Source organism: Camelus dromedarius, chromosome 23 (assembly GCF_036321535.1).
Source record: "Camelus dromedarius isolate mCamDro1 chromosome 23, mCamDro1.pat, whole genome shotgun sequence".
NCBI classification, from domain to species: domain Eukaryota; kingdom Metazoa; phylum Chordata; class Mammalia; order Artiodactyla; family Camelidae; genus Camelus; species Camelus dromedarius.
This window is the reverse complement of record NC_087458.1, coordinates 28,470,269-28,496,471: the sequence shown is the minus strand read 5'-3', so window position 1 is coordinate 28,496,471 and position 26,203 is coordinate 28,470,269. Positions and strand designations below refer to the sequence as shown.

Genomic DNA, 26,203 nt, shown 5'->3' with positions numbered 1-26,203 from the left:
AAAATATTACTTCTGTCTTTGAGAAGAGATTCTCCCTTTTCATAGAATATGGAAAAATAAACTCTACCAAACGCACAGTTCATGCCCCCCTCCCCCCGCAACCGCCCTGATGCTCTGGGTTTCACATCTCCCCGCATCGTCACCAGGGTCAGTGGGCTGCGTTTCCCGGCTGGCAAACGCTCTTCACTGCACCATCCGGAGGAAGCTGAGGTGGCAAAGCTCACGTGACATTTTGAAGGGAGGGAATTAGGGAGTCGGGTGGTTTTATTTGCTAACAAAATGAAAGGTGACAGGGTGGTTTCAGGCCCTCCTAAAAAGCCGTGGGCTGTCCCCTCATCTCTGACCACTGACAGCGCTGTGGATACTTGGCGGGTTATAAATGGGAGGGTAGGGAGCCATTAAGGTCAATTACCAGGGTCATTGCTAAGGAGGGCTCACCTGCTGCACCCAGGATCATCGCAGAACACTGAGCTGGATGAATGGGAGGAGACAAGGATACATAAAAACAGTAAAATGTTTATTTTCTTAGAAAAAAAAAGTGGGCGAGAGGGATTCAAAATGATTGTGATCACACTTCCGTCTGCATCTGAGCAAAACTGGTGTTGCAAGCTTGATCTTTGATTAAGAGACCCAGAAAATGAAACCACCCGCCGCTCGCTCCTATGTCACCTCCAGAAGTCATGTCACAACATGCTTTTTAATCGGTAATAGCGCCTCTACTTCTTCGTAGGAGAGCAACAAGGCTTGCCATAGCAACCATCCTATCTCCAAAGCGCAACACTGCCAGTGAGAAGCAAGGCTCTGAACGGCTCGGAGGGGGGAAGCAGGGAGGAGGGAGAGAGGGAAACAGGCGTGTGTCTTAGAAGCAGAACCGGTCTAGAATAGAAGTTGGATATCTGAGTTCACCTCTACCTCATCTTTTATAGAAAATAGGTTGCAGAGCATCTGAAAAACCAACAGCATCTTTAAGGTGAAATCGCAGAATTTCGCTGCAGACCTGGACACCGAGAGAAGTGAAAAGTTGCAACAAGTTTTAACTAGCAGCAACAAAGAAAGTTCGATACCAGTTTTTTTTGTTTGTTTTTAGCAATATTCCTTTGCGAGTTCATTAAGGAACACTGTGATTTAATGGGGCATACGATATGGAACGATCTTCTGTTGCTATATAGCGCTGTTCGCTGGAGAGAACCGACCTTTGCAAAGATTTCAACTGGGGTGTAACCTATTTACACAGTAGTAGCTCCCGGTTTGAGTGGTAGAATGGCGCTATGTGATATCCTCTTCTTCCGAACAGTAATCTCGACCCTTGAGGGGAAAAAAAAAATAATAAGACATGAGTTACTTGCAATCAGTTTTCTCCCCAGATGAGTCTCCATGCTTCAGAGTCAGGCTCCATCAGTGAATACTGGGCACCAGGCAGGTAAGTCATAAACACGAGCAGGCTGATTTATAAACCGTGTAGACCTCAAGGCGTGGCTAAGTTTCACCAAGCTCCTAATAAGTCCTTACTCTGTATTGGTAAGAATTTATTTTATTCTCGGCACATAAAAGACTCAGCCTTTCACCGAGAAATTACCAAATGGCTGATCCATTCAGGAGACCAATTTTTCATGAACGGGGGAAACTGAAATGAACAATGAACAAGCCTCTTTCCGCTCACGATCCACAGCTACATCTCCATGCCTGGAATTGAACACTTTTACAGAGGAGGAGGGTATAACCTAGGGATGTCTTGTTTTAATCCAATCTAAGTTAAAACAGGGATTAAAAAAACAAACAAGGAGTCCCTGAATGTGAGTAACACACCTAGGACCACGCTTGGTACGTGTGGGATGCACAAGGAAGACAAAAATGCCTCCAATGCAGTCTCTGACAAAACAGGTTAATTGAAGGCTTGAGATCTGTGTCCAGTTGTTACTTTTGAAGAGATTCTGCCCTTTCTCTGGCATGAGGTTACAACTCTGCGAAGGCACGGTTATGCCTGGGATTTAAGCTCCACAGAGGACCCAGCTGGGCTGTCTTGGTTAGAGCACATGGCTCCTCGGTCTGGCATCCCTCATGGACGGCACAGGAGCAGAAGTCCCTGCGTAGATAAGGACTTTGGATAAAGTCACATATTAATCCTATTTGTAGCCTTTGACCTTTTTTTTTTTTTTAAAAATACACACTACATGTTTCAATTTTGGGAGGAAATGTTCCTTTAAAAACAGAATTTTCTACAAGGACCTACTGTTATATAGCACAGGAAACTGTATTCAGTTTCTTGTAACAAGTTATAATAAAAAAGAATCTGAAAATATATGTATCTATATGTCTGTACGTACATAACTGAATCGCTTTGCTGTACACCTGAAACTAACATTGTAAATCAACTGCACTTCAATAAAAAAAAATTAAATTAAAAACCCAAGAATTTTCTAAATAACTGGGACTTATACTCCTTAAAGTATCTAAAACATGAAGCAAATAACTTTGCATAAAACTATTTCCCAAATGTAGCACGTGTGTCACAGTATCTGTATAGTGGAAGTCTCTCACATTCCCCTAATACTTTAGCATCATTGTAATGACTGATGGTACCCCCTGTCTGGGCGGTAATCCTGGCTCTGTGACTTACTAGCTCGGGGGTCCTGATTAGGCTACCTCTCCGGGTCTCAGTTTCCCCATCTCTAAATAAAGGTAACAGCAGTACCCATCCCAGGTGGGTGCTGAAGATGGGACGAGTTAATAGTAGTGAAGTGATCAAATATGGCTTGGCACATAATTTCATGTCATACGTGTGTGCACACGTGTGCATGTGTGTTTGATAAATAAACAAACCCTGCCACACGATGGAGGCTTCAGAGCCTGCGAAAGCAGGAGTGGGCTGCGCCCATGCTATCTGGCCCCAGATTGCTCGTTCTCTCTGAACGTGATTCACTAATTACAGGGTTTGGTTTCCTCCACTTTCATGTTGCCAACTCTTACTTCCTGCTACTTGCAGAGTGTCTGAGCCTGGTGTCATCTCATGGGTTTTTTGTTCTTTTTTTAATTGAACTATAGTCAGTTACAATGTGTCAACTTTGAGATTTGCAGGCAGTTTTTCTCCCTGCATAAATGTCTTCCTGGGCGGGGAAGCTGGGTGACCAGTGTTCCCAAGAAGAGAAGGTGCACTGGACCATCATCCCCCCGACCCCTGCCTGGTGACACTGCCCAAGCAGATGCCGTCCCTTGCCTTGGTCCAGACCACTCAGGCGACACTCCCTGAGCCATGTGATGGGGAGCTAGAGAGGAAGACCTCGTGGACCCTGACAGCAGGGAGTTTATTCTCCACTGTGGGCAACAGGACACAGAAACGTACCAGACAGTGCTCTCCATGTAACCTCAACTCATGGGGCACAGAGAGGAGACCTGCAAATGGGCCCCGGGTGCCCAGCCAGAGGGGCGGGGTGGGGCTCGTGGACTTTCCATGGAGGTTTTGTTAGGAAAGGAAAGACTTTTCCAGTTGCATGTGGACGCAGACACTGCTGTGGGACGGTGGGCACATCACCCGGCTTTGGTTCCCTGGGGATACTTGTGGTCTCTGTCTCATGGGGTTATGATCGGAATTAAATGGGAAAACTACCGTGTGTGGCAGATGGTCAATACGTAATGGCTACTTACTGCTATGAAACTCTGGCTTTGTTCAGGCCCCAATAGGAGAATAGGGACCGCCTTCCTTGTGGCTGCAAGGTGAGTGGGAATGGTGGTCACAAACTGTTCCCTGCCAGGTGTCGACGAGCCCTTCCTGCCACCTCGGCCTTGCACCCCAGACAGGCCAGAACCCCACGTGCTCGAATGCAGCTTCTACGGCAGACAATTAAGTCCCTTCCCTTCTCATGAAGCCTCAACTCAAAGCAAAGGCCCAGCTGGCCGATGTGGGGTTCAGAGGGCTCCTCGTTCACAAGGAAGAACTTGGATACAATGACAGACACACTCACACACACAGGTGAACTGGGGTGCTCATTGCCAAAGCAGTGTCTACAGCTCCGTAAAGGACTTATGGGGTAGGCGGCAGAAGGAGCGTTTCAGACCCTGCATGTTTGCTGTCACCATAAGAAAGTGCACCCTTCTGAGGGGCAGAGAGGAACCAGGGCTATTATGGGATGATATGGAATCATGTGTGTGAAGCTTTTAAAAATTGTAAAGCACTATAGAATTTAAAGAATCTTTCATTCTATAAAAAAGTGCCCCCTTTCGAGGGACAGATCTCCGTACATCCTCAGTATAAACCCCAAACAGCAACTGTCATTCCCCAAGCCTTTGTTCCTCTGAAATGATCCTAGTCAGTATGAGAAGGGGCAAGAAAAATCACCATCAGCTGCTTAGCAGACACAGCTTCATCGCTTGCTTACACCAACCCTGCGAAGTAGGAGTCCTGCCTTGCTGCTTGCTGGCAAACCTCAGAGAAACCCAGCCCATAGGGCTGGTCCTTGCCTCTCTTGTTACAGTGGTGAGTTGACAAGTGAATTCAAATTCAAATCAGCTTCATGTTATCATCACCTGTCAGCAGCTCTAAGAACCAAATACTTTATGAACATTAAACTTGGAAATAAAAAACATGGCGAGTAAGAGCTCCCATAGGGCCGCTGTGGTTTTAAGGAAGGGGAGCCCGAGAGAACTGTTACTGGAGCAGCAGCCGCATCTTAGTGTCACCTGCACGCTGGCCCCACTGGGCAAGAGGGGGACTTTGTCTTTGTACTGTGACTTCGCGTCTCATTTAAATTTTTAAAGAACTGTGCTAAAAAGAGAACCTTAAAACCTCCAGCTGTCGGAAGGCAGGAAGTGGGAGTGAGCTGGGTTTGGGAGAGACACAGCAATTCTCCTAGCTGAAGCATGCCCTTTCCCCTTAAAGAACCACAGAATGGAAGTCTTTGTAAAGACGCTCTACGCCGTCAGAATTAGGGACTGCGAGACACAATTCCACCCTTGTGCAAGGGACACACTGAAGCCACAGAGAGCCGGTCCCCACGGGGCCCCCACAAGCTGGGGAAGTGGAAACTCACGATGATGCTGACAAGGACGAGCTGTTGGAAGGACCACAGGGGCATTTTGGTGCAGACTGAAAAAAAAAAAAAAACTCAAGGAGCTTTTGCTACCAGCATTTCCCTGACCACACCTCTACTGTGTGGTTTCCACGTCGTCTTCAATTGTCTGCATCATTTTCTTGTAAACCTGAAGTTTACGTCAACTCAGACAGTTCTCAGATTCTAGGGTAAGGATTTTTTTCTTTTTGTCTGTGTTTTGACATGTCTAGGCTCAGAATTAGAGCTATTAAGGGAAAGTGAAGGAAAGGACATTATCCTAATGTTAGCTTCCTCTAGTTTAAAGAGGACAGTTCAAAGACTGACTTCAAATAAAGGAATTATTCCTCCGAAGTGCCTACGGTACTTCTCCTCCTCAAGTTTAAGTAGGCAAATGGTCTAGGGCTGGCCATCCAGTTTCAGGTCGGAGTTTATCACAGAAGTCCTTAGGACGTCTCTGTAGACGTGTGTGCGTCTGGTCTAATGCGTGTACCTCAAGCATGTAGCAGTCCGTGTGAATTGAGTATTTCCCCGGTAGAGTAGACTAGAACAAGATGGAACTTTCCAAGAGGAAGCCGTGGGCTCCAGTTACCCCATCTGTAAAATGGGGACAATAAGACCTAACTTGCAGTGCTGTTGTGGGACTTAAAGAAAGTTAATACCCAGAAGTGTTTAGCGAAGTGCGGCACATGGTGTGTACTTAATAAATGACAGCTTTTATGATGATGTTGAAAAATGAGATCAACAGATCCAACTGGTAACAAACTGCCCATGGGAGGACACTCACGGACATTCAGGCCCTCAGACAAGCCGACACCGCGGGGGTTTGTCCTGCTCCCCCCCGCATCCATTTCTCCTCATTTTCTGGATCTCTGCTCAAATGTCACCTCACTGTCTTCTCTGGGCTCCCTATATACAAGAGCACTTTTTTTTTTTAAACTGGAAAAGCATTTACATTTCCTTTTTCTTTTTAATTGAAGTACAGTCAGTTACAATGTGTCAGTTCCTGGTGTACAGCAGTGTCCCAGCCATGCCTATACGTACATATATTGGCTTTCATATTCTGGTTCATTAAAGGCTACTACAAGATACTGAATATAGTTCCCTGTATTATACGGAAGAAATTTGTTCTTTACTTTTATATATGGTGGCTAACAAGAGCACTTCTCACTCTGCTTCATTTTTTAAAAACTACTTATCTTTACCTGCCATTATTAATATATTACTACATTTCTTTACTGGCTGTCCTCCCCTCCGAACAGACGTGTCCAGTGGGCAGAAACTGCTTTATGCACAGTTGCATCCCCAGGACTTAGACCACTGCTGGCAGCATGCTAGATGCTCGTAAGTATTCATTGAATAAATGAAAGGAGGAACAATGTCTAAAGAGTTCTGAAATTTGGGAGTTGAAAGGGGACCTAGAGGTCTTCCTCCCTGACCTCCCAGCTAATGTAGAACAGACCTCCACTGACCACATTACAGGAATCTTCTCTGTTCGGCTGGAACACATCAGATACTTCTCCAAGCTGCCCTTGAAACTGTTCAACAGCTGAGCCCAAACCCTGTCTCTCTGTAACTCTGATGGAATGGCACAGTGTGGGCCTTTGCAACCAGGGGATAGATCCTCCCTCATTCCATTACCTGTGAATAACAAGGTTTCCACCTAGGTCTTTGTTTTTGCACGTCTGTCAGGTTTCCCATGTTCTTTTTAAAATGGACCCATCAGAAAAATCACCAGCACAGAATCAGATATCCAAGTGACACTGTCTAAGATATGTAAATTAGGTATCTGACAAAGAGGATCACCAGAAATGAAAGATTCCAAGAGAATCTATGTGCTAACTCTTAACAATAATACAAAACAGAATGTAAAACTGAACTTCCATCAAAGCTCTGAAGAGGGAAGTAAACTCTCAGCCTCAAAGGCATAGAAAAAGATCACCAAGAAAATTAAAAAAAAGATGAACATATTTGATCATGTCAACTTTTCCACTTAAAAAAAGAGAATAAGACATAATAAAAAGGCAAACCTCAACGGGAAAGACACCAGCGGCACACAAGGTGAAAACGGCAGGCTAGGTGAGAGCCTCGTATCACTGAAGGGGATCTCGATGGGAGGGAAGGGCACAAAGTGGAAACTCACCGAGAACAAAATAAAGCCACTAAACACACAACCAGAAGAACGGTCTGCCTCAGCAATCAAACAGTACAAATGAAAGCAATCAGGTATTATTTAAAGACAGCGATGCCCAATTCTTGGGCGCGTACAAAGGAAAGCAGCTCTTACACACCGCGGGCAATGCTGTAAAATAGTATGGCTGTTCTAGAAAGTCACGTGGTAACATGTATTACAGGCCAGAAAAATGTTCATACCCTCAATACAGCAATCACAGAAGTCAATATCAATGACAAACCTCCAAATACATGTTTTAAAAAATGTACTATCTTGTAGTAGCTTACGGCGATAAAGAATATGAAAACAAATATATGTATATTCATGTATGACTGAAGCATTGTGCTGTACACCAGAAACACCAGAAATTGACACAGCATTGTAAACTGACTAGACTTCATTAAAAAAATTCAATAGATATGTGCATTGGTTCCTTGGGGCTGGAGCAGGGAGTGGGCATCTTAATCAGGTGATGGAGATGTTCTAAAACTGAAGTGTGGTGATGGGTCATGCAGTTTGGTAAATTTACTAAAAATCATCGAATGGTACATATAAAATGAGTTAATTTTATGGCATGTAAACTATACCTTCATAAAGTTCTTAAAAGGATATGTTCAAATATTTTCATTGCAGCATTTTTATTAGGCGTGAAAAAAATCAATCTAAGATCCCAAAGGAAAAAATGGTTAAAACATAGAAAAAACAAACAAAACAACAGGACCAGTCATCCACTGTGTCCCAACCTGGCAGGTCCTGAAATACCACTGCCTTTGCACACATATCGTCCCCCCGCCCCTCCTGCCCAGCCTTCTCTTAGTGGCTACTTAGTCCTACAGCCTTGTTCCAACATCAGACCTTCAAGTGAAAGGTCTGGGGAGAATCGGTCTCTTCTCTCAGTGGTCCTTCCATCCCACCACCGTGTCTTACAGTAATTTTAACCCAAATGTTTGCTTCCCTTACTCTAGGGGGCAGAAGATGCCTCTCACTCATCTTTGTCTTTTTGACACTTAATGGAATCCTTGTGTGGCCCTCATCACAATGGTTACGGTACTTAGGTATGTGGAAGGAGGCAGTGGTCTGTGTGTGAGTGTGTGTGGCGGAGTTGGGGTGGGGATGGAAGCTGTTGAATGACATTATATTGGAAGTGTCCTGGGACTTTAATAGGTGAAGCCAGTCATCAATAACTTGCAGATCTTGTTGGAAAAAGCAGCCATCTTTAACAATACAGCTGATAAAGAATATGTTTTGAACAAAAAGTACAGAAGGTTCCCAGGTTGAACAAAAGTATAGACACATGGTCCCCGACTTACGATGGTTCCACTTTCAACTTCATGAAATGCAAAAGTGATGTGCACTCAGTAGGAACTGTGCTCTGAATTTTGATCTCTTCCTGGCTAGCACAGTGTAGTTCGAGTCTCTCTGGTGACGATGGGCCAGGCAGTGAGCTGCAGCTCCAGCCAGCCACGTGACCGGGACAGTACGCAAGCGATACTGACAACCATGCTGCACCCAGACCCCCCGTCTGCTTTTCACTTTCAGTACAGTATTCAGTAAATCACATGAAATATTCAACACTTTATTATAAAATGGGCCTTGTGTTAGATGATTTTGGCCAACTGGAGGCGAATGGAAGTATTCTGAGCACGTTTAAGGTAGGCTATGATGTTCAGTAGGTCAGGTGTATTAAATGCATTTTCGACCTCTGATACTTTCAGTTTGAAATGGGATTATGGGAATGTAACCCCCTTGTGAATCGAGGAAGCTCTATATCCGCAGAGGCTGGAGCACAGCCTGGAAGTTAGGGGAGGCGCAGCAGGGCTGCAAGGAGGGGGAACAAAAGTTGATATCAGAATTCCACTGTCCATTACCCATCATTTTTATTTATATAAATAACACCTACGCAAACTGCACATGGAATCAAGTCTTGTTCTCTTTCCATTCCATTCAGCCAGGCGTCTTAACTACAATCATTCACTCTCATCACCAAGTTCTGATTAAAGAACTTCACGGGCACTGCGATGGGGCCAGATAACTAAATAGCCCAGGCAAGATTCTCAGCTTTGGAGAAAACAAAGTAAAGTTCTGTAATGAAGGCTCATTACAGAAGTTTGTTTTGATGAGGCTTATCTCTGTCTAGAAGCCTGTGCTGCTACAGTCGTGGTGAAGCATGCTGACGACTCACCAGCGGAGAATTCCTCCCCCTCTCCTGAGCCTGTCTGAATGACAAGCTCTGTATGTTTCTGGTCTGTGCGTTTTCATTCCCCTACTTCCTGTTACACGATTCATCTTCCTCCCGGCTCTTGCTAACTGTGGGTTTACTGAGTCTCAGTTTCTTCACTGAGTTATGCCTCTTCCACAGCCTTCTACCCTGCATTGCGCTGGCTTTCTGGGCACCAAAGAACATCCTGATTAATGAAACACGATTGCCCCCACTGTATCATGTTGCAGATATTAAATGGGCCATCTTGTTTCTCTGCCCACCTAATGCCTTTCCCCTCCAGACTTTCCCTCCACGGATCCTCATCCAGAGGCAACTGCAGTTCTAGGACACTTAAGCTCTGTCCTTGAACCGGGAATATGGGCAGGAGAGCCGCATTCCATGGCTTGGGCATCTGCAAACAACCAGGCAGAATCCAGAACAATCATGATGAGGAGGGGGCGAGAAATGGGTGCAAAAATGAAATGAAGGACCGCGGAGGGGCTGTGGTTTAATCCTCCTCCTGTTGGGCTGTGGGCCAGAAGCAGGCGCCCTCCACCCCTTCCTCGGGGCTGCAAGTGTCAGAGCCTTTTCAATCGGGGAGTGTTTCAGCAGCATTTTCATTTACAGTCCAACAACAATTTATAACAAGTTTTCCAAAGAAAAGCAAAAATAATTAGCTGTGCTGTTCAAGTCTCCTCCCCCGGCTTATTCCATTAGAAAAATCAATCGAGGCATTAATGGCCGTGTCTGTTTCTAATGAGCTTTATTCTAATTAGACTCGCACGTTATTATTTCAGTTGGAAAAAGGTCTCGACTGTAATGAGCAGTAGGAGTGTGACAGCCTGTTTCTTTGACCGTATATAGGAGTGAACACCCCGATAACAACCGCGGGGACAAGAATCCTAGTATACTGGCCTTTTCATTTCCAAGACAGGATGTATTAACCAAACAGCTTTAAAACCCCATGAAGTGTTTATTATACCTGAATCCTCGTTCTACTGACAAAGGGAAGGATGTTTCAGAAGCTTTAAGGGACCCATTTCTCAAGCTTTGTCTGATGCTAACACTCAGATGACTTCAAAGATGCTCGTTTCCCCACGAGGAGGCGAGCAGGAGTGAGGACAGAGAAGAGCAGGGACGCAGAAGGTGGGGTGCCCGTGTCCTGCAGCAGGAATTGGCTACTTTCTCTGGGAAGAGTCAAACAGTAAATAGCTTAGGCTCTGTATCCAAAGGGTCCCTGTTGCAACTCAACTCTGGCTATAAGTGTGAAGGCAGCCACAGATAAAGGTTAAAGAGTGAGCGTGATCGGATTCCAATAAAGCTTTATTTGTGGAAGCTGAAATTGGAATTCGCGTACTTTTTCACATGTCAGAAGACATTACTCTGCCTTTTGTTTTCCCCAACCATTTAAGAACCATTCTTGTCTGGCAGGCCCTGGGCTGGAGTTTCTGTGACCCACTCCGGTCCCAGAAAATAGAATCACCATCAGTGGGTTCAGAGGCTAACACAGGAAGAGGGTCAAATCCTTGACAAAGAGCTCAAACAGCAAAGGTAATTTCCATCTTGAGAGAGATTTCTCTCAAATAGGGCCAGAGTTCTTCTCCAAAAGGTCACTTTATAAAATTGTTTTTATTTTATGAACAAGAAAACCATCAATCAAAATAAAAATAAAATTTAAAAAAATTTTCTTACAAGCCTGTCTTTTTAACAGATCAGAAAGTTTTCAAGTTTCATTTAAATTTTTGTCCATATTTATGTCACTGTTATATAGTTTCAATCCTCCAATAGGCACATTTTTTTTTCACTTAACATTATCTTATAAAAATTTCCCTGTTGCACCTGATTCCTTAGAATGATAAGGAGATACCATCAATTTTGTGGAATTCTTTGCAGAAGATTTCCAGGTCATTTGATGGACTTAATTCAAAGCGATGTCTTAATCTGTTCTCAGGAGTAAGAGTTAAGACTTAAATACCACCCCTTCACTGCCACTATATTTCCATCATTCAGGCATAAGAACTAGTAAGATTTTGGAACACTTGCTTCTGGCCGCCACTCTACCATCCCTGTCCCATGTCCCTTCCCCCATCCCCACGTGCAACAATGGTCATGGTTTGGTATGTCTCCTTCCAGCTCATTTTTGATACTTTAATCTTCATATCATATTCATCCTATACCAAAAACACTATATACTATGTGTATACGAATGTTTACACATATAATGGGTATAAACACATGCCATTTGTAAATATATCAAGACAGACCATACTAATATGTACTTTCATGTGTGTTTGTCTGTGTCTCTGTGTGTTTTGTGCCTGGCATACAGCTGGTGCTTAATAAATGTATGTTGAATGTTCATCTATAAACAATACATGGTATTTTACAATTTGTATAGTGTCATACAGTTTTCATCATTCTGCTTATTCCACTATTTCTTTAATAATATGATTTGAGATCTATAATTGTGGCTATGTATATATATATATATATATATATATATATATCTGAATTATGTAACTGCTGCATAATATTGTACTGTAGGAATATATAGGACTTTATTCATTCCTCTAGTGGTAGGCACTTAAATTGCTTCTAGTTTTTTTTTTTTTTGCTATGGAACATAGTATGCTTTAGTGAACTTTATAGTATAAATGTAAGGGAATTTCAAAGATACAGACTCATAAGTTTAATTGATGGTTTTTATTGGTTTGTGTTCGTAATACCTCTTTATATATTCTGGCTACAGACCCTTTTGATGTTTTAAGTACTACAAATATATTCCAAACTAGTTTACCTAGAAGCTCTGCACCTGGGACTTGTGAGACTCATACAGATGGATGCTGACCCACGATGCTCGCCTGGCTTCCTGTGTCTATTTAACATTTTTTAAGAACCCAGAAGGGAAGCAGGATAGGATTCAACATCTCCAAATCTCCAACAACCAATGTTGAGAATATGAGTTTAAAGTACTGGATACTCCTCTTTTGACTCTATTTAGAAAAATAGGGCTGAAATGAGGGCAATCTACAAGTGTCTGTTCCAAGAATGATGCTTTCTCTAGGAGTTCTCAACAGAAGGGCTCGTTTCTGGGTCTAGAGAACACATTCCAGTTATACTTCCTAAAAGAATCAAAGAGGTCAGGCTTACCGTGTTAGTGCTTTTGTTAGAGAGCTCCTTTTTGTGACTCTTTGTTGTTATTACAAGCATGTAAAGACTGGTATTAATGAACACTTGTAAAAGCAGGTTTTAAGAATCTCACAAGAATTAAAAAAGAATGAACCCTCCCAACAGGAAAAAGATACACAGGGATCCAGCTGTACCCAGGCCAGTGGCTCCCCAGCTTGTTCTGTAACCACAGATCAAAGGCTGGGACAGGCTATTTACTGGCTCTAGAAATATTCACGCGAATCTAACTCCTTAACGTGTTTGTACCACACAGGAGGGGGCGCGGCTCAGCACGCTGGGGAACCTCTTCCTCTGGTGCTCTGCCTTCGCGGTGACGTCCTTCCACACACAGGAAGGCACCTGCTCCAGCAAGACTCAAGGGGGCAAGTTCTGCACTTTCAGTCTCCGTCGTAGCCTGCCTCCAAACCCTTCCTCTACAGACGCCCTATACGATACGGACACAGGCAACTTCGACCAAAATAAAAGCTGCCAAGCACAGAGCACGAACAGTACACCAAATACTCTGCTAGAGAGTCTGCGTGAATTTTCTTTAATTTCCCAGACAAGTCAATATTATTATCCCCCTCCCCCTTCTCCTGGTGAGGAAACCAAGGATCAGAAAGGCGAGACGGGTCACGCAGCTGCCCCCGGAGCCGGTCCTGTCCCTCCGGTTTCTCGGCACCGTGTTTACTGGTACGTGCGAGGCTGCCTTTTGTTCAGAGCCTCTCGTCTCACACCGAGCCCTCTGCTTTGGGAGCCTCAGGCCACACCTCCTTCCTTTGTGTGCTTGCGCCCGGGGTCTTATCTGCACCATCCACTCGTTCAACAAGTTAATTAAGCCTCTGTTCTGTCCCAGGCCCTGTGCTGGGTTCTGGGGAAACAAAGATGGAGACCCAACTTTTATCCTTAGGAAACTGCCTGTGTATTCTGCAAGTCCTTTTAGAGCTTCTGAAGTAATAAAGCGGTAGTTACAGAGGCTGGCACCCCCTGTCCCCGTGTGCTCCCTGCAGGGTTAAAACCAGGCCCCTGGCTGCCAAACGCAGAGTGGAAAGGCCCTGGGGAGGAAGGGAAACAGCCAGCTCAGGATGAAGATGTGAAGAAGCCGAATGAGAGCAAGTCAAGAAAGCAGCTCAAGGCGGCGCCGCGGTCGCTCCGCTCGGAGGGGCACTGGGCTGCCTCCCCTGCCGCATGCTGCCCAGCCTCCCGGCGCTGCTGCGTCCACAGCGTGGAACACCAACACGGACCGTGGCTGCTGAGTCCGGCCTCGCTGCATTCATAGAAATGGCATGGGTTGTTTTTTTCTTTTTCTTTTTTGCATTCATGTACGCCACTGTGCTGGAACCTGAACCCTTCTCCTCTGCTCCTTCCCAAGGAGGCGGCACAGTCTCAAGAATGCTCTGAAAACCGAGCCCTCCAGGAAAGAAAAGTGAGAGAGACTGGGTGTGTGATTGCACTTCTATTTGGCTGCCGCCTGCTTTATTTTCTTTGGTCGCATCACTTAGGACTCGCAGCTCCACGGGGATGCCGGGGAACGCTAGGGTCCTCAAAGCCCAGGGTGTGCACGCCCCTTGCCAGTGGTTCCTGCACAATGTTATCACCGTGACTGTGAAGAGGCACCTGCACAGGGCTAGGCAGCAGGCAGAGACTCAAGCCAGGGCTGAGTCCCCGCCTTACCCTGGTGATTACCGCTTTAATTTGGTGGACAAATGAGGACAGGTGTGCACAGGAGCGAGCGAAGGTGAGGCAGGGAAAGGAAGGGTTTGGGTACTAGCAAAGCAAGGCCACAACATGTCTCCCACGGAGCAAACAACCGTTTAATGCGATGCTATTTGCAGTCCAGCCCACTTCCAAAATATACGTGCCGGTGAGAGCGTCCCTCTGCCAGTGCTGAAGGCCTCAGTTGTTACTGAACGTGACAAGCGGGGTGGGGGGGGACACACTACAACACTCTCTGTACAAGTGGGGCAGGCCAGGTGACATTCGTCAGGGTTTGATGCAACAGTCCCATGTTTCTCGTGGGCACTGAGAAGGACGCGAAACACAGGACCCAACAAAGCTTAAGATGCCTTTCATAAGGAAAACTAACAAGAAGCAAACGGCACTGTACTGATGTTAGGTAGTTTAGACAGAAACGAGCACTGGGCTGGGGGAGAGGGAGGGGAAAGGATCAGCCCAGAAAGTGGCAGTGTGTCTGCATCCAGGAAAAGGGACTCCAGACATTTTTACTTTCTCTAAATGAGGGCCAGTAAAGGAAGCCAGTTAACATCAAGATGCGGCAGCTGCTTGTGGGAGGGGGACCTGGTATAACCTGACCCAGTGAACCTGCCCAAAGGGGGTGGGCGGGCCAGAGCGCAGGGAACCTGAGCTGTCAGTCAGTCAGTCACAAAACCAGGATATAAAAACGGGAAGAACAAAGGAACGGCGCCGTTTTCCCCTCTCTTGGACTGGCCCGCGCCCAATTCTCGGGAGTGTAGCATGTTTCACCATTTTTTTACTTCACTAATAAAAATCTTGCTTATGTCACAGTTTCTGTCTCTCGTCAAAAATTCCTTTTTTTCGGGTGACTAAGAACCAAGGTAATTCTTACTTTCCTTTTCCCGGGAACACTGAGACAGTCTCATTTCACAGTCAGCGTTCCCTCTGAGGGTGAAAGACGCCTTGGCTGTCGGCGGCTCTTAAACCTTCAGTAAAGCAAAATATAAATCCCTGGGTCTGCCTGGAAAAGATACTATGAATGCAGATACTTAAAAATGTATTTCCTTTTTCTGTTTCTTACAGGTAAACTCAAATGTACAGCAGAAAGCAAGTCTTAAAACTGGTCGTGATCTGTGTCTGGTACTGTGTTCAGAACCCCCTCCTCGGGGCCAGGAGGTTTCCCAGCCTAGGTCTCTCCTTTCTTCTCTAAGTGCAGCGGAAGAAGTTTGGAGTTTAAAGTCACTACCTTGCTCTGCAGTAAACTGTCATTTTCTTTAAGGTGCAAAATTAGGCAAATGTCACCACTTCACACGAGGGTGAGGAGCCCGTGAACTGTCAGGCACAATGGCTCTCGATCGATCGTAATGGAGTAACGGTGACGCATCCGGGTGAGAAATGACGAGGAAAAACTAAATGAGGCGCTCCCATCGTTTCACAGGGTTTTTACTCTCCAAAAGGAAAAGCAAAAGTAAATCAAAGATTTTAAAGTGTCTTTTGAACTCTTCCTGCTCTCCTGACAAAACAGCTCCTGTGGTCACCCGCAGGTGCAGCTCAGTGGCCTTCTACATAGACGCCAGCCTAGTGAAACGTGGCCACATGTCCCAGAGTGTCCCACCTGCCTGGTTCCTGGACCTCAAGTTTCAACTGGAAACACTTCGATGCTGGAGGACCTGAAATTCGCTTTTAAAATTGAGCTCCTCAAGGCAAGGGGCTGTGTCCTACTTATTTTGTATCCCCTATTTCCTACCTGGTTTTCTGTTCTGAGTCCCAGCATCGTGTCTGGTACTCAGAAGTGCTGAATAACTTTTAATGCATTTTTGCTACTTGCTTTTCTTTGCCACGATTAACTTCCTAGACAAACCACAGGTCCAGGTGTGGTGCAGAAGTAAACCACCGCTCGGCATCAGGACCGTTTCTGAATTAGAGGGAGGTGCGCACATTAAGCCTCACTGTAAGAATGGTCCCAGTTTCCTTATACCAACGGTACTCCCACATCTTGTGAGAGACAGAGCAGAGAGTGCTTTGGTGTGGACAGGACAGTTCAAAGGTAAATCGAAAGATGCCCTACAGACATTCAGTAAATACAAAGGGTGAATCCAGGAGGGGCAGGTTTAAATCTCTCCAGAGTCACTCAGTTTTGCTTCTTATCAATTTAAGGAAGGAAAAAAAAAAAAAAAGGAATTCCTGGATATTTCTGGGAAAGAGTAAATCTCAAAACTCAAGGCCTCTCAAAATGACTCCAAGTTTCAGCATGATGCTCTGAGTTTTCTTTTTAAAATCAACCCTATAAAACCTAAAGAATAGATCTGAATTGCATTTATGGTTGACTACATGCTAGTTGGACCAAAGAAATATTTAGCAATGGTAAAAAGTCAGGAAGGTAGTAAGAATCCAACTTCTAATTCTGGTTATACAAACTACGGTGAAGACCATATTCAACCACAAACGTATTATCCGGAAGGGACACTCTAACATTGGGAGGCTGGATGTTGAGATGACACACAGGATGGCATATTCACAATATTCAGAAGGACAGGCTTTAGGTACGGGAGGAGAAACAGGCAAGTTTGGCTCAGAGAAGATAGAAAATTCCCTTAGAAATCTGTAACTGGGTACACGTCATAGATTACATAACGGCTCTTTTTTGAACATAAATGTATTTAATACTGGGAACACTGTTTATGTTGTATCTACAAATCCTCAAAGCCAATAAATGATCAAGTTATAAGCCCTGTTTCTGTTGTGGTCAACACATGATAGTTTGTACCCTGGACGCAAAGTAAGAAGGGATGTCGCGTTTCAGGCGGGAACAATATATTTCAGTTTTGAGTAAAAAGAAGTAGAATTTAAACTGTGGAAACACACCAGACAGGGATTAGATAAGAGCATCTTCAATGCCTGGCCAGGGTTTGTAAGTGTCGTTTAAAAAGGTAACTCACAGTTCAGGCTTCAATTTCTACAGACCACCTCTGACTACTAAGCAGATATTTCTGTTGCCAGAAAGTTAGTGGAAGAGAAATAATCCAAACTAACTGAGAGAAAAGCCCTTCATCATTACAGTGAGAATAAAAGACTTCTTTTACGCCTCCCTTTACTGAAAACAAAGTGTTATCGACAAGTTGAACAGCTTTTGAACCAGTATGTGAAACTTGGTGATTACTCCTAAATGACCTTTTCAGTCTGAAAAGTCATGCATAAGGTAAAATTTCACTAAAAGTAAACCACCCCCACCCCCACACACATACTCAACTGAGTATTTAACCGTAGCCAGGGAACACTGCAGATTAAGCTATTATTTTAATTTTAATTCATTACCCATCTCTGTTTTTCATATTGGTAACATATGCTGGTCTTTTAATGGTGTGTTAGAAGACTACACAATGACTCTTTTGGTCAGAGGGGGGGTCTGCTGCTAAAAATGGGATGAACTTAAGACCTCCTTCACTGTCTCCCACTGACTGAAGAAACACTCAAAAGGGCCACAAAAAATGAAAAATAAACAAAAATTAAAATGGAAACCATTTCGAAGGTAAAACTGACCTACGATACTTAACCATGGCTGAGATATGTTCTGAATGTAGAATTCTAGTCTTCAGAGTAAGATTTTCAAATGATAATACTAAGATTGATAACTTTAGCGTTTAAAATTCACCCCCTGCAGTGATAAATTTAAATTCTATACGCACGTAAGCCTTTATTTATTACCATATTCCATACATCATTCTGTTGATTCGTATATGGCGCTCTGAGATCCTAAGCATGGGTTCAGTTTCCACACAGATCAACTTTGTATCTGTCTAGACAAAATCCACACATTCCGAGAGAAGCAACTGGGGGACCGCTTTGGAGTCAGACAGACGTGGGCTGGAATTCTAACTCCACTGCTGGGCAAAGCTGCAAACCAGGTAAATTACTCACGCACTCTGAGTCTCAGTTTCCTTGTCTGTAAAATACAGAGATCACCTGTCTCACAGCCACTTCTCTGAGGTAGGTACCGATTGCAACATGTCCGCGACGTTTGTAAAGGACTCAGAGCGGCGCTGGGCGGGGGGCAGGCAGGTACTGGAGACCATCTTGCTTGCAGTCTGAGGTCAGAGCGGGGCATCGGGGTCGACAACACACAGTGATGCAACATTCTGTCTCTACTCAAAGGCTCTTACTAGTCTCTACCTGACTTTCCACGCTTTAATTAATGATCAGCGGCAGCCCAGATCCTGGGAAGCTCTGTTATACATTAAACATTCTCAGAGCCTCAGTTTTTGGAGCAGGGTGGGGGACTTTGGTTTTAACTCTCTAGCCATCCCCTTGCAAGAACAGCTTTGCAACGTACAAACCAGAATATCGTCACCCTAACTCATGAGGTAATATTTCCCTCAAACACTTAGTTCTTTTACCTCTTACCTTTTCGATTTTTTCATCCAGCATTCTGAAGAATTCCTGTTGGCTTTCAGAGATGTGCATGCTGAAAAACAAAGAATAGTTAAATACATATTTCCATGTTTAAGAAAACCTAGCTCCTTCAAATGAAAACTGCTGGGTCCCTCAACTTTGGGGCAGCCATTTATTTCTTGCAGACTTTTGCACTTAAGTATCATATTGAGGATAAATGTCATTATGAGTAATCCTACAAATGTGTTTCCTAATAGCCTGTCAGTTCCTATGATTTAAGGAACACAATTTCCTTTCAAAGTACTCAAGTTATTTTTAGTGGTGTTACTGGGAGGTGTGTGCCAAATTTTTTCTTCAGATACGTATTTGTCATTAAAACAAACAGTATAGGCAAGCAGCATACAGCCTATTTCAACCCTGGGTGTAACCACAACAAGAAAATATATCCTAATTATTATACTGAAACGTGTGTTTCACAAAGGCTGTCAGTGTCAGCACGGTGTCCAGCCGACTGCACAGGCGTGGGCTGGCCGCAAACGAGCGGGAACTTGACGTTGTCCCTGAACATCTTCTGTCCCGGGGACAGCAAAGGCATCTCTTTGGAACTGAAATTCCACTGGAACGTGGGAGTCAGTGAGGAGGCATGTCTGAGGAGCTCTCGCCCTGTGTGATTGCTTGTCCTTGGCAATTTACCGGCATACTTAGTGAGACACACGTGGTTGGTGGGGACAAACTTAGAAGGGAAGGACAGCAGAGAAGATTCACAGACGGGAAGGAAAGGGGCCTGGCAGCAACATGGCCTTAACGAGAGTAGTTTCCACCCAGTGAACAGCCGTGGGTGTCCAAGGGGGTTCGGGATGCTGGGGGAAGAGACACTTGGCACTGTTTCTTCCCTTACTGTTAGTTACTGCCCCTGGTTTAGTAGTGGGGGTCGGGGGAGGGGTGGCTCTGGACCAGCTTCTTCCCTTCCCGCCGAGGGACGGTGAGCAGCCCACCTGACATCCCCTCCGCACACCTCATCCTTTCGGGGCCACAGAGAGTGACACAAGTGACCCGAAGCCCTTCAGGCCTCCCAAGACAGGTAATGAGGCTCCAAAGAGGTTTTCCCCAGTGCGTAAAAGCTAGGTTTCAAAGCTGGGAGCACACAGCCATCAGTGCGGAGATCAAGGAGAAGCAATGAGAAGACCTGGTAGCCTTCACTGCTGGAAGGCACCACGGACATCATGTAATTTACGTACACGTCCTGTTGCAGAAACAGGCCCTCTCACTGCAGGCTGGAAAGGCAGGGCGGAACCCGGGATGGTGAGAGTAAACAGCCTCCTCGTGCTCTGTCTGGACAGAAAAGCCGCTTTGCAAAGCTGAGCTCTTCCAGATTCCTCAGGGTTTGACTTCTTTTAGTGCCAAAACGTTTTTTATTCGAGCCACTTTGGATGCAAGTCTTCTAAACTGTGCACTCAATTTAATAGACGATGTATCTCAACTTTCATTTCATGGCGAGGGGCAACTCCCCTGATCTTAAGTCTTAACCCTCCTCTGTAATACTGGGATAGTCCGGGAGCCTCGACGGTCGGTGGAGCGGCTCCTCTTTAAGCAAAAGCTGAAACGGCCTTGAGCTCCAGGCTTCCGTTCTCTGGCTGCCTTTTGAGCTTCTTCTCCTGTCAGAGGAGGTAACAGTCCTGTTTCCTCCTTCTTGCCATTTGCTGCTTGGGCTTCATGTTTGGCAACAGCACAGCCAAGCTTGTTAGAGTTTTGCCTAAAGTTCGTGTGAACAGGCTGTGAGGGAGAGCCTGGGGGATTTCTTGTGAGTGGGAAACACAAATATTCTGGTACCCACTGTGGCTGCCTAGACACTTTTTGGGGCACCTGCCATGTTCTTAGCCAAGCTCTCAGCAGCTGAAGGTGCTGGACAGCTCTGGGCCCCAGAGAGAAAAGGCATGAAGATACTGATCGATCAGTAGATTGATCTGTCTGTCTATCTGTCTGTCTGTCTATCTATCTAAACATAACCATATATATTAGTTTCCCTAGGAAATCCCAAGGGACGTCATAAAAGTGGCATTTTTAGGATCTGATGTTCATGGTGGAACCTTTTTTGGTTAGAGATTTTAGCATATATTGCCTTGCATATAACAGAAGGGTAGTACATATTTAATTAATAGACCAAGTGGTCTCTATTTAAATCCGTGGGACTCACGACTCCTCACAGAGGCAGCACAGCTTTCTAGCATAGATGGGGTGCAGGCCTGAGATTCCTCATTTATAAAACTGCTAGGCTGGTCTCTGAGGTCCTTTACAGCAGTAACGTTCTGTGATTGTTACTAACTTCCGTTAGCTCCTTTACTCAAACATCACAACATGAAAACAGGGGTGTTTGGCTGATACTCATACGTATGCACATCAGATGGACAAGAGGGGAAATCTTAAGTGAATGTGACCCTGCAAGTGTGTCTCCATCCCTCCCTGTGGTGGAGAGCGCACAGGCTCAGGGACCTGTCTCAGGAGTTTCAGACCCAAAGTGAAGGACCTCAGGATGCCCATACGGTAAAAACTTGAGTGGATTCAGTTTTGTGTAGTCTAGCTGCATACTTTCTAATCATTAAAAAAAGAAAAAGATATCCCTTGATGGAAGCAAACTGAACGAAAGCCACCTAATCCAGGATTAACTAGACAAGACAGCGTATTTTCAACCCCGTCTGAATCTTGAAGGAAGTATTCGCCTTGCTCTGGGGTAGAGGGTACAGGGTCAGGCAGGAACCTTACATTTTCATTTTCACACGTGCCTTTGAGAAACAATCCTAACCAAACGTCAGCAAGCTGCCTTCGGTCCGCTGTGTCTCTACCATCGTGCCCACGGACGGAGAAAGGCTGCCTCCTTTTCCTTCATCCAGGAGCCCTAGCACACCGCTGCCTGCTTCTGCCTCACTTCAGAACCAGCTGGGACGAGCCACTCAGCAGACCGGCTGCCTGTCTTGCCTCCCTGAAACACAGCACGTGGGCTGTGACAGAGAAGGCAGAATGGAGGGGGCTGATTTATTACCAAGTCCCGATGCACCAAATGAGCTTTTTCAGGCAAAGCCTGCGGTCCCTGGAAGCGCGGCAGGCGGACACCCACACGAGAGCCTCGTGGTCTGTGCGTCGTCTTAGGGCTGGTGTGACCCGAGGGCACGAGCCTTACCCTGCTGTTCTCCACGCCTTCCTTTCAACGGGGGCAGAGGCAGGATGCTCACTCTGATGAATTGAATTGCCCACTGTCGACCGACTCCCGCCCAGAGAAACACGATGCCGTCTTCTCACGTGGGAACTCGTATCAACACAGCGGCGCTGACGGTGGCGCTGACCCTCCAGAGCGCACAGCGCACCGTGGGGAGCGGTCCGTGAGTAACAGCTTGACTCTCAGATCGCCTCTGACGGACTGTGTGATGGCGGTGAGTGCGGAGCGGAGGAGGGAGAGCACAATGGTCTCCCATATTCCCTCAGGATACCACAAAGGGCTGACTGGGTTGCTTCTGATTTAGTTGATAAAGTATGAATCCTTGATGCTAAGACTAATTAGATCTAAAAATCTTTTATAAAAGTCTGTATGTTGGTACTTGATTTAACTCATAAAACTTCAGTCATTCCTCTTTCTCTCTAATAACTAAAATTCCACCTTGGAAAACACAATGCTCCCCCTGGAACATTTCTCTCTCTCTTTTTTCAATTGAAGTGTAGCTGGTTTACAGTATTATATTAGTTTTCAGGTGTGCAACACAGTGACTCAAAATTTTTATCGATTATACTCCATTTATGGCCCTGGAACATTTCTCATGGCTCTCAGCTGGTCCTGGCAAAGCTCTTATGAGTTAACCCTGCCATCAAAGGTTCTTTTTCCTACAACTTCTCAGCTTCATGAGACCAAGGATGACAACGCTATGGAATCTCAATGCAAGTAATCAAATGAACCAAAGGTGGACAAATGAGCTTTAGAGCGGAAAGATACATGGTTTCCACGTTTAGTCACTTAAAAAAATAAGCTTCCAAATAAAAATCTAAGCCACAGAAGTATGGGAAGACAAGGTCCTAATTCCCTAGTACTTCACCTACAAAAATGAAACTCAGTTACCCCGTGGGTCCCTGACAAATCTTAGCCTGAACACAGTTCCTTCTTGATGATCATCATCAGTGTTTTTCAGCTGCACCTCAGGAAGTGGATTAATCCTAGACCTCACAACAGGACACACCCTTGCTATTAGTTCATGCATGGCTCACTTTTATTCGGTTATTTAAAAAAAAGTATAATAAGTATTCATGAAATCAAAACAAAAAAATAAAAGCTGGGATCTCAACAACCTAGAGCTTACTTCCCAGCTCAAGGGAGCCATCACGTCCCCGCTTCCCTTTTGTAAAGCTTCACTCCATCTCTCTCCGTGCTTGAGAGCAGATGATCTGTTCCAGGTGTTTGTAAGTTTACAGAGCGCATCACGCTACGTCACCGCTTGGACTTGCTCTCTGTCCCAGCGCCGTGTTGCTGGGTCCGCCCAGGGCTGTCCATGGCTGCGGGGCATTCGTGGTGACTGCTGATGTTCCACTGTGTGAACACAGCGAAGCGCATTTGCCCAACTTCCCGTTAAAGGGCGTTCAGGCTGTTTCTAATTGTTAAGGCGTTCTTGCCAAGCGTCAGACACTGTGATGAGCATAGGGCATATATTATTTTATTTAAGCCCCAGCTCTGTAAGACAGGATTTTTCACCTCCATTTTTCTTGGAGAAAACTGAAGCTCCAAGACGCTAGCTCACTTGCCTGAGATCTCAAGGCCAGCGGGAATGTGCTCTACACGTGACGCCGAGCGAGGGCGACGCTGTGAGGATGCCTGCCTTTACAGTAAATCTTCCACAAGGTAGGGAATTATCCTTCCGCTCATGGGGGAAGAAGAAACAACACCTCATCATATTTTATACAACTACATAATAAAGAATAGTTTCCTGGATCCTATATGTCAGCAAGTAGGAAAAATAAAACCCTTTTCTTGGCCCTCCAGAAAGATTTCTTAGTTGAATTCCAGGAACCCAATGATCTGATTCACAGTTTAAAACACACACACACACACACACACACACACACACACACACACACACACACACACACACAGACACGAGCGTGATGCTGTGTGAAAAATAGGGAATTTTCTTCATAATTTTAATGTAAACACATGCTCCAATTTACTCAACTTCTCTGAAAGCTTCAGCACATGCCAGTCTGCAAAGCATAAAAGTGTGTCAAAGTTAAATAAATATTTGCTCTGAAGGAAAAAAGGAATTCTTAATATAGTCTTTCTCTAGAACGCAGAGATAAGAAAAGCATTTAAAAATAGCATATATCCAACGTTTTGGATGAAAAGATGATTTGGTAGGGTCATCAGATATCGTTGTCCCCAGAGGCAGATAAAGTTAGAGGAGATAAAAGTGATTGCCGGGGAGTGGATTAGGGAGGTTGTGATTATAGCACAATGCTTACCTAAGGGGCAAAAACCTGTGGTATCCTTAAACTGACGTTGAAAATGATAAGGGGATTTAAAAATGTCCAGTTTTCTTTGAAAGTGAAAAAAATTAAGTCCCTGTGCTCGCTCACCACCCCCTGAAGAGTCCCAACCACCACGTCCCAGTGGCCCTGGCTGTGGCTGGGGCCCAGACGCTGAGCCAGGTGAAACCAATTACGTTATTTTTGTCTCAACTTCCTGGGAAGAACCAAAGATAACACAACCCTGTCCACTTAGGATTTTGATTTTGGGGCTCTATTACATACAGGCACTAGTCACATTTATGTTGGGGTGGGGTGACACATGTGCGAGCAGCACCCTTGGGGTTTGTTCATTTTTGGCTAGAACAGCACAAGGGGACGTGCAGCCTCGGGGACAGCAGGGCCTCTCTGAGGAAAGGGGCGGTAGCTTCACAGACAAAGTGCATTTTGTTGCCAGTGTAGATTCAGTTCTAGAAAAATCCAGAAAACTATTCTTTATTCTCTTTTAACATTTTAATTGTGAAATACTTAACACATAGAAAAGAAAACCTATCATGCTATTTGTACACTTTTAAATAATAAGAATGAAAGGAACAGGGATAAAACCACCACTTAGATTAAGAAATAGAACCTCTCTCTGATCCCTCTGTGTTCTATGCAGTAGAAGCGACCACGATTTGAATTTAGTGCCCTTCATCTCCTTGCTGGCCTCTGCTGTTTTACCCCCCCCCCCCACACATAATCTTGCTTAGTTCTGCCTTAGTTTTTGAGCTTCATATGCGTAAAAGTGCATGGAGGCAGGTGCTTCTTACTTTACGCCACAACATGACACTGGCGAGGCTCCACCTCCTTGACACGTGGAGCTACGTACAGGTCGTAGATTTTCACTGATACGCAGCATTCCCAGCACAAGGACGTGCCACATTTTTTGTTATCCATTATATGTTGGACGGACATTTGGGTTTTTCCTTCAAGAGCTTTAAGAGCTCACGTAAGCAGTGCTGCTGTGAACGCTCCCAGAATATGTCTGCTGGCCCCCGTGCACAAGAGTTTCTCCAGGGCCCACACCTGGGAGTGAAGTCGCTGGGGGGCCAGGTACGCCCAAGCGACAATTCTACTAGATAATGCAAACTGTTTTCCCAAAGTACTTTGACCAGTTTATACTCCCACCACCAGGGGTCAAGAGTATCAGTTACTCCCGATTCTAGTAAACCTTTCGTAGCATCAGACTTCTAAATCTTGCCAGTCTTGTAGTGTGCCATGGTATCTTTCTCATACGCATTAGATACTAATGTTTCCTCTTCAGTCAAACGGTTGTTCATGTTTTTAGCCTGTCTTTCCATGAGTTCTGTCCTTTAGTTACTGATTCATAGAATTCCTCTATGTGTTCTGGAAATCCAACCACTGTTCATTGTATGTATTATAAGTATCTACCCTCATTCTGTGGCCTTTTACTCTCCTATTGCATAGTCTGATAAATAGAAGGTCTTAATTTTAGTGTAGTCATAATAATTAATCATTTTTCTTAAGATTTGCATCCTTCGTGAGTTATTTGAAGTTCTCCCCTACCCCAAACTCATAAAGATATTCCCCTTTATTTTCTCCTAACTGGTGTGAAACGTCAGCTCTGCCATATATGTTGGGTCTGGTTTGGGACTCTGTCTGTTCCATTAGACCCAGTCACACTGTCTTCATTACTGAAGCTTTACCATAAGTCTTGATTATCTGGTAGGCAAAATGGAGCTCACTCTAAAAACATTTTTAGCTTTAAAAACGACATAGGAAAAAAGGAATGAGAACTTACTTTGCTCTGGGTTGATGAACTAGTCCCGGAATCTCTTTGTTAGTTTTAAGTCTTACATTTGAACTGGCACTTTTTTCCTGAAACACATAAACACACACGCAAAAGACACGATGAGACTCAGCAATCAAAAAGAGCACACATTTCCATCCCCGAAATGGTAGATTCGTTTGGGAGCCTGTGCAGTCAGTTCCTTCACAAGGACGTCACAGGGTACAGGCAGCCTGGCCAAGCATTTT

General features: G+C 44.9%; 1 protein-coding gene across 1 annotated transcript in view; it reads right to left on the bottom strand.

The window, feature by feature from the left end:
* Positions 1–496: 496 nt before the first annotated feature.
* The window catches only part of C23H1orf21 (chromosome 23 C1orf21 homolog), a 206,155-nt gene continuing 180,448 nt past the window's right edge, over positions 497–26,203 (bottom strand). Inside the window, exons 4-6 of the mRNA XM_031435601.2 lie at positions 25,968–26,044; positions 18,680–18,740; positions 497–1,305 (exon numbers count right to left, since the gene is read on the bottom strand). Coding sequence (XP_031291461.1) covers positions 1,267–1,305; positions 18,680–18,740; positions 25,968–26,044 — 177 coding nt within the window. The 3' untranslated portion in view covers positions 497–1,266. The remainder of the gene's footprint in view (positions 1,306–18,679; positions 18,741–25,967; positions 26,045–26,203) is intronic.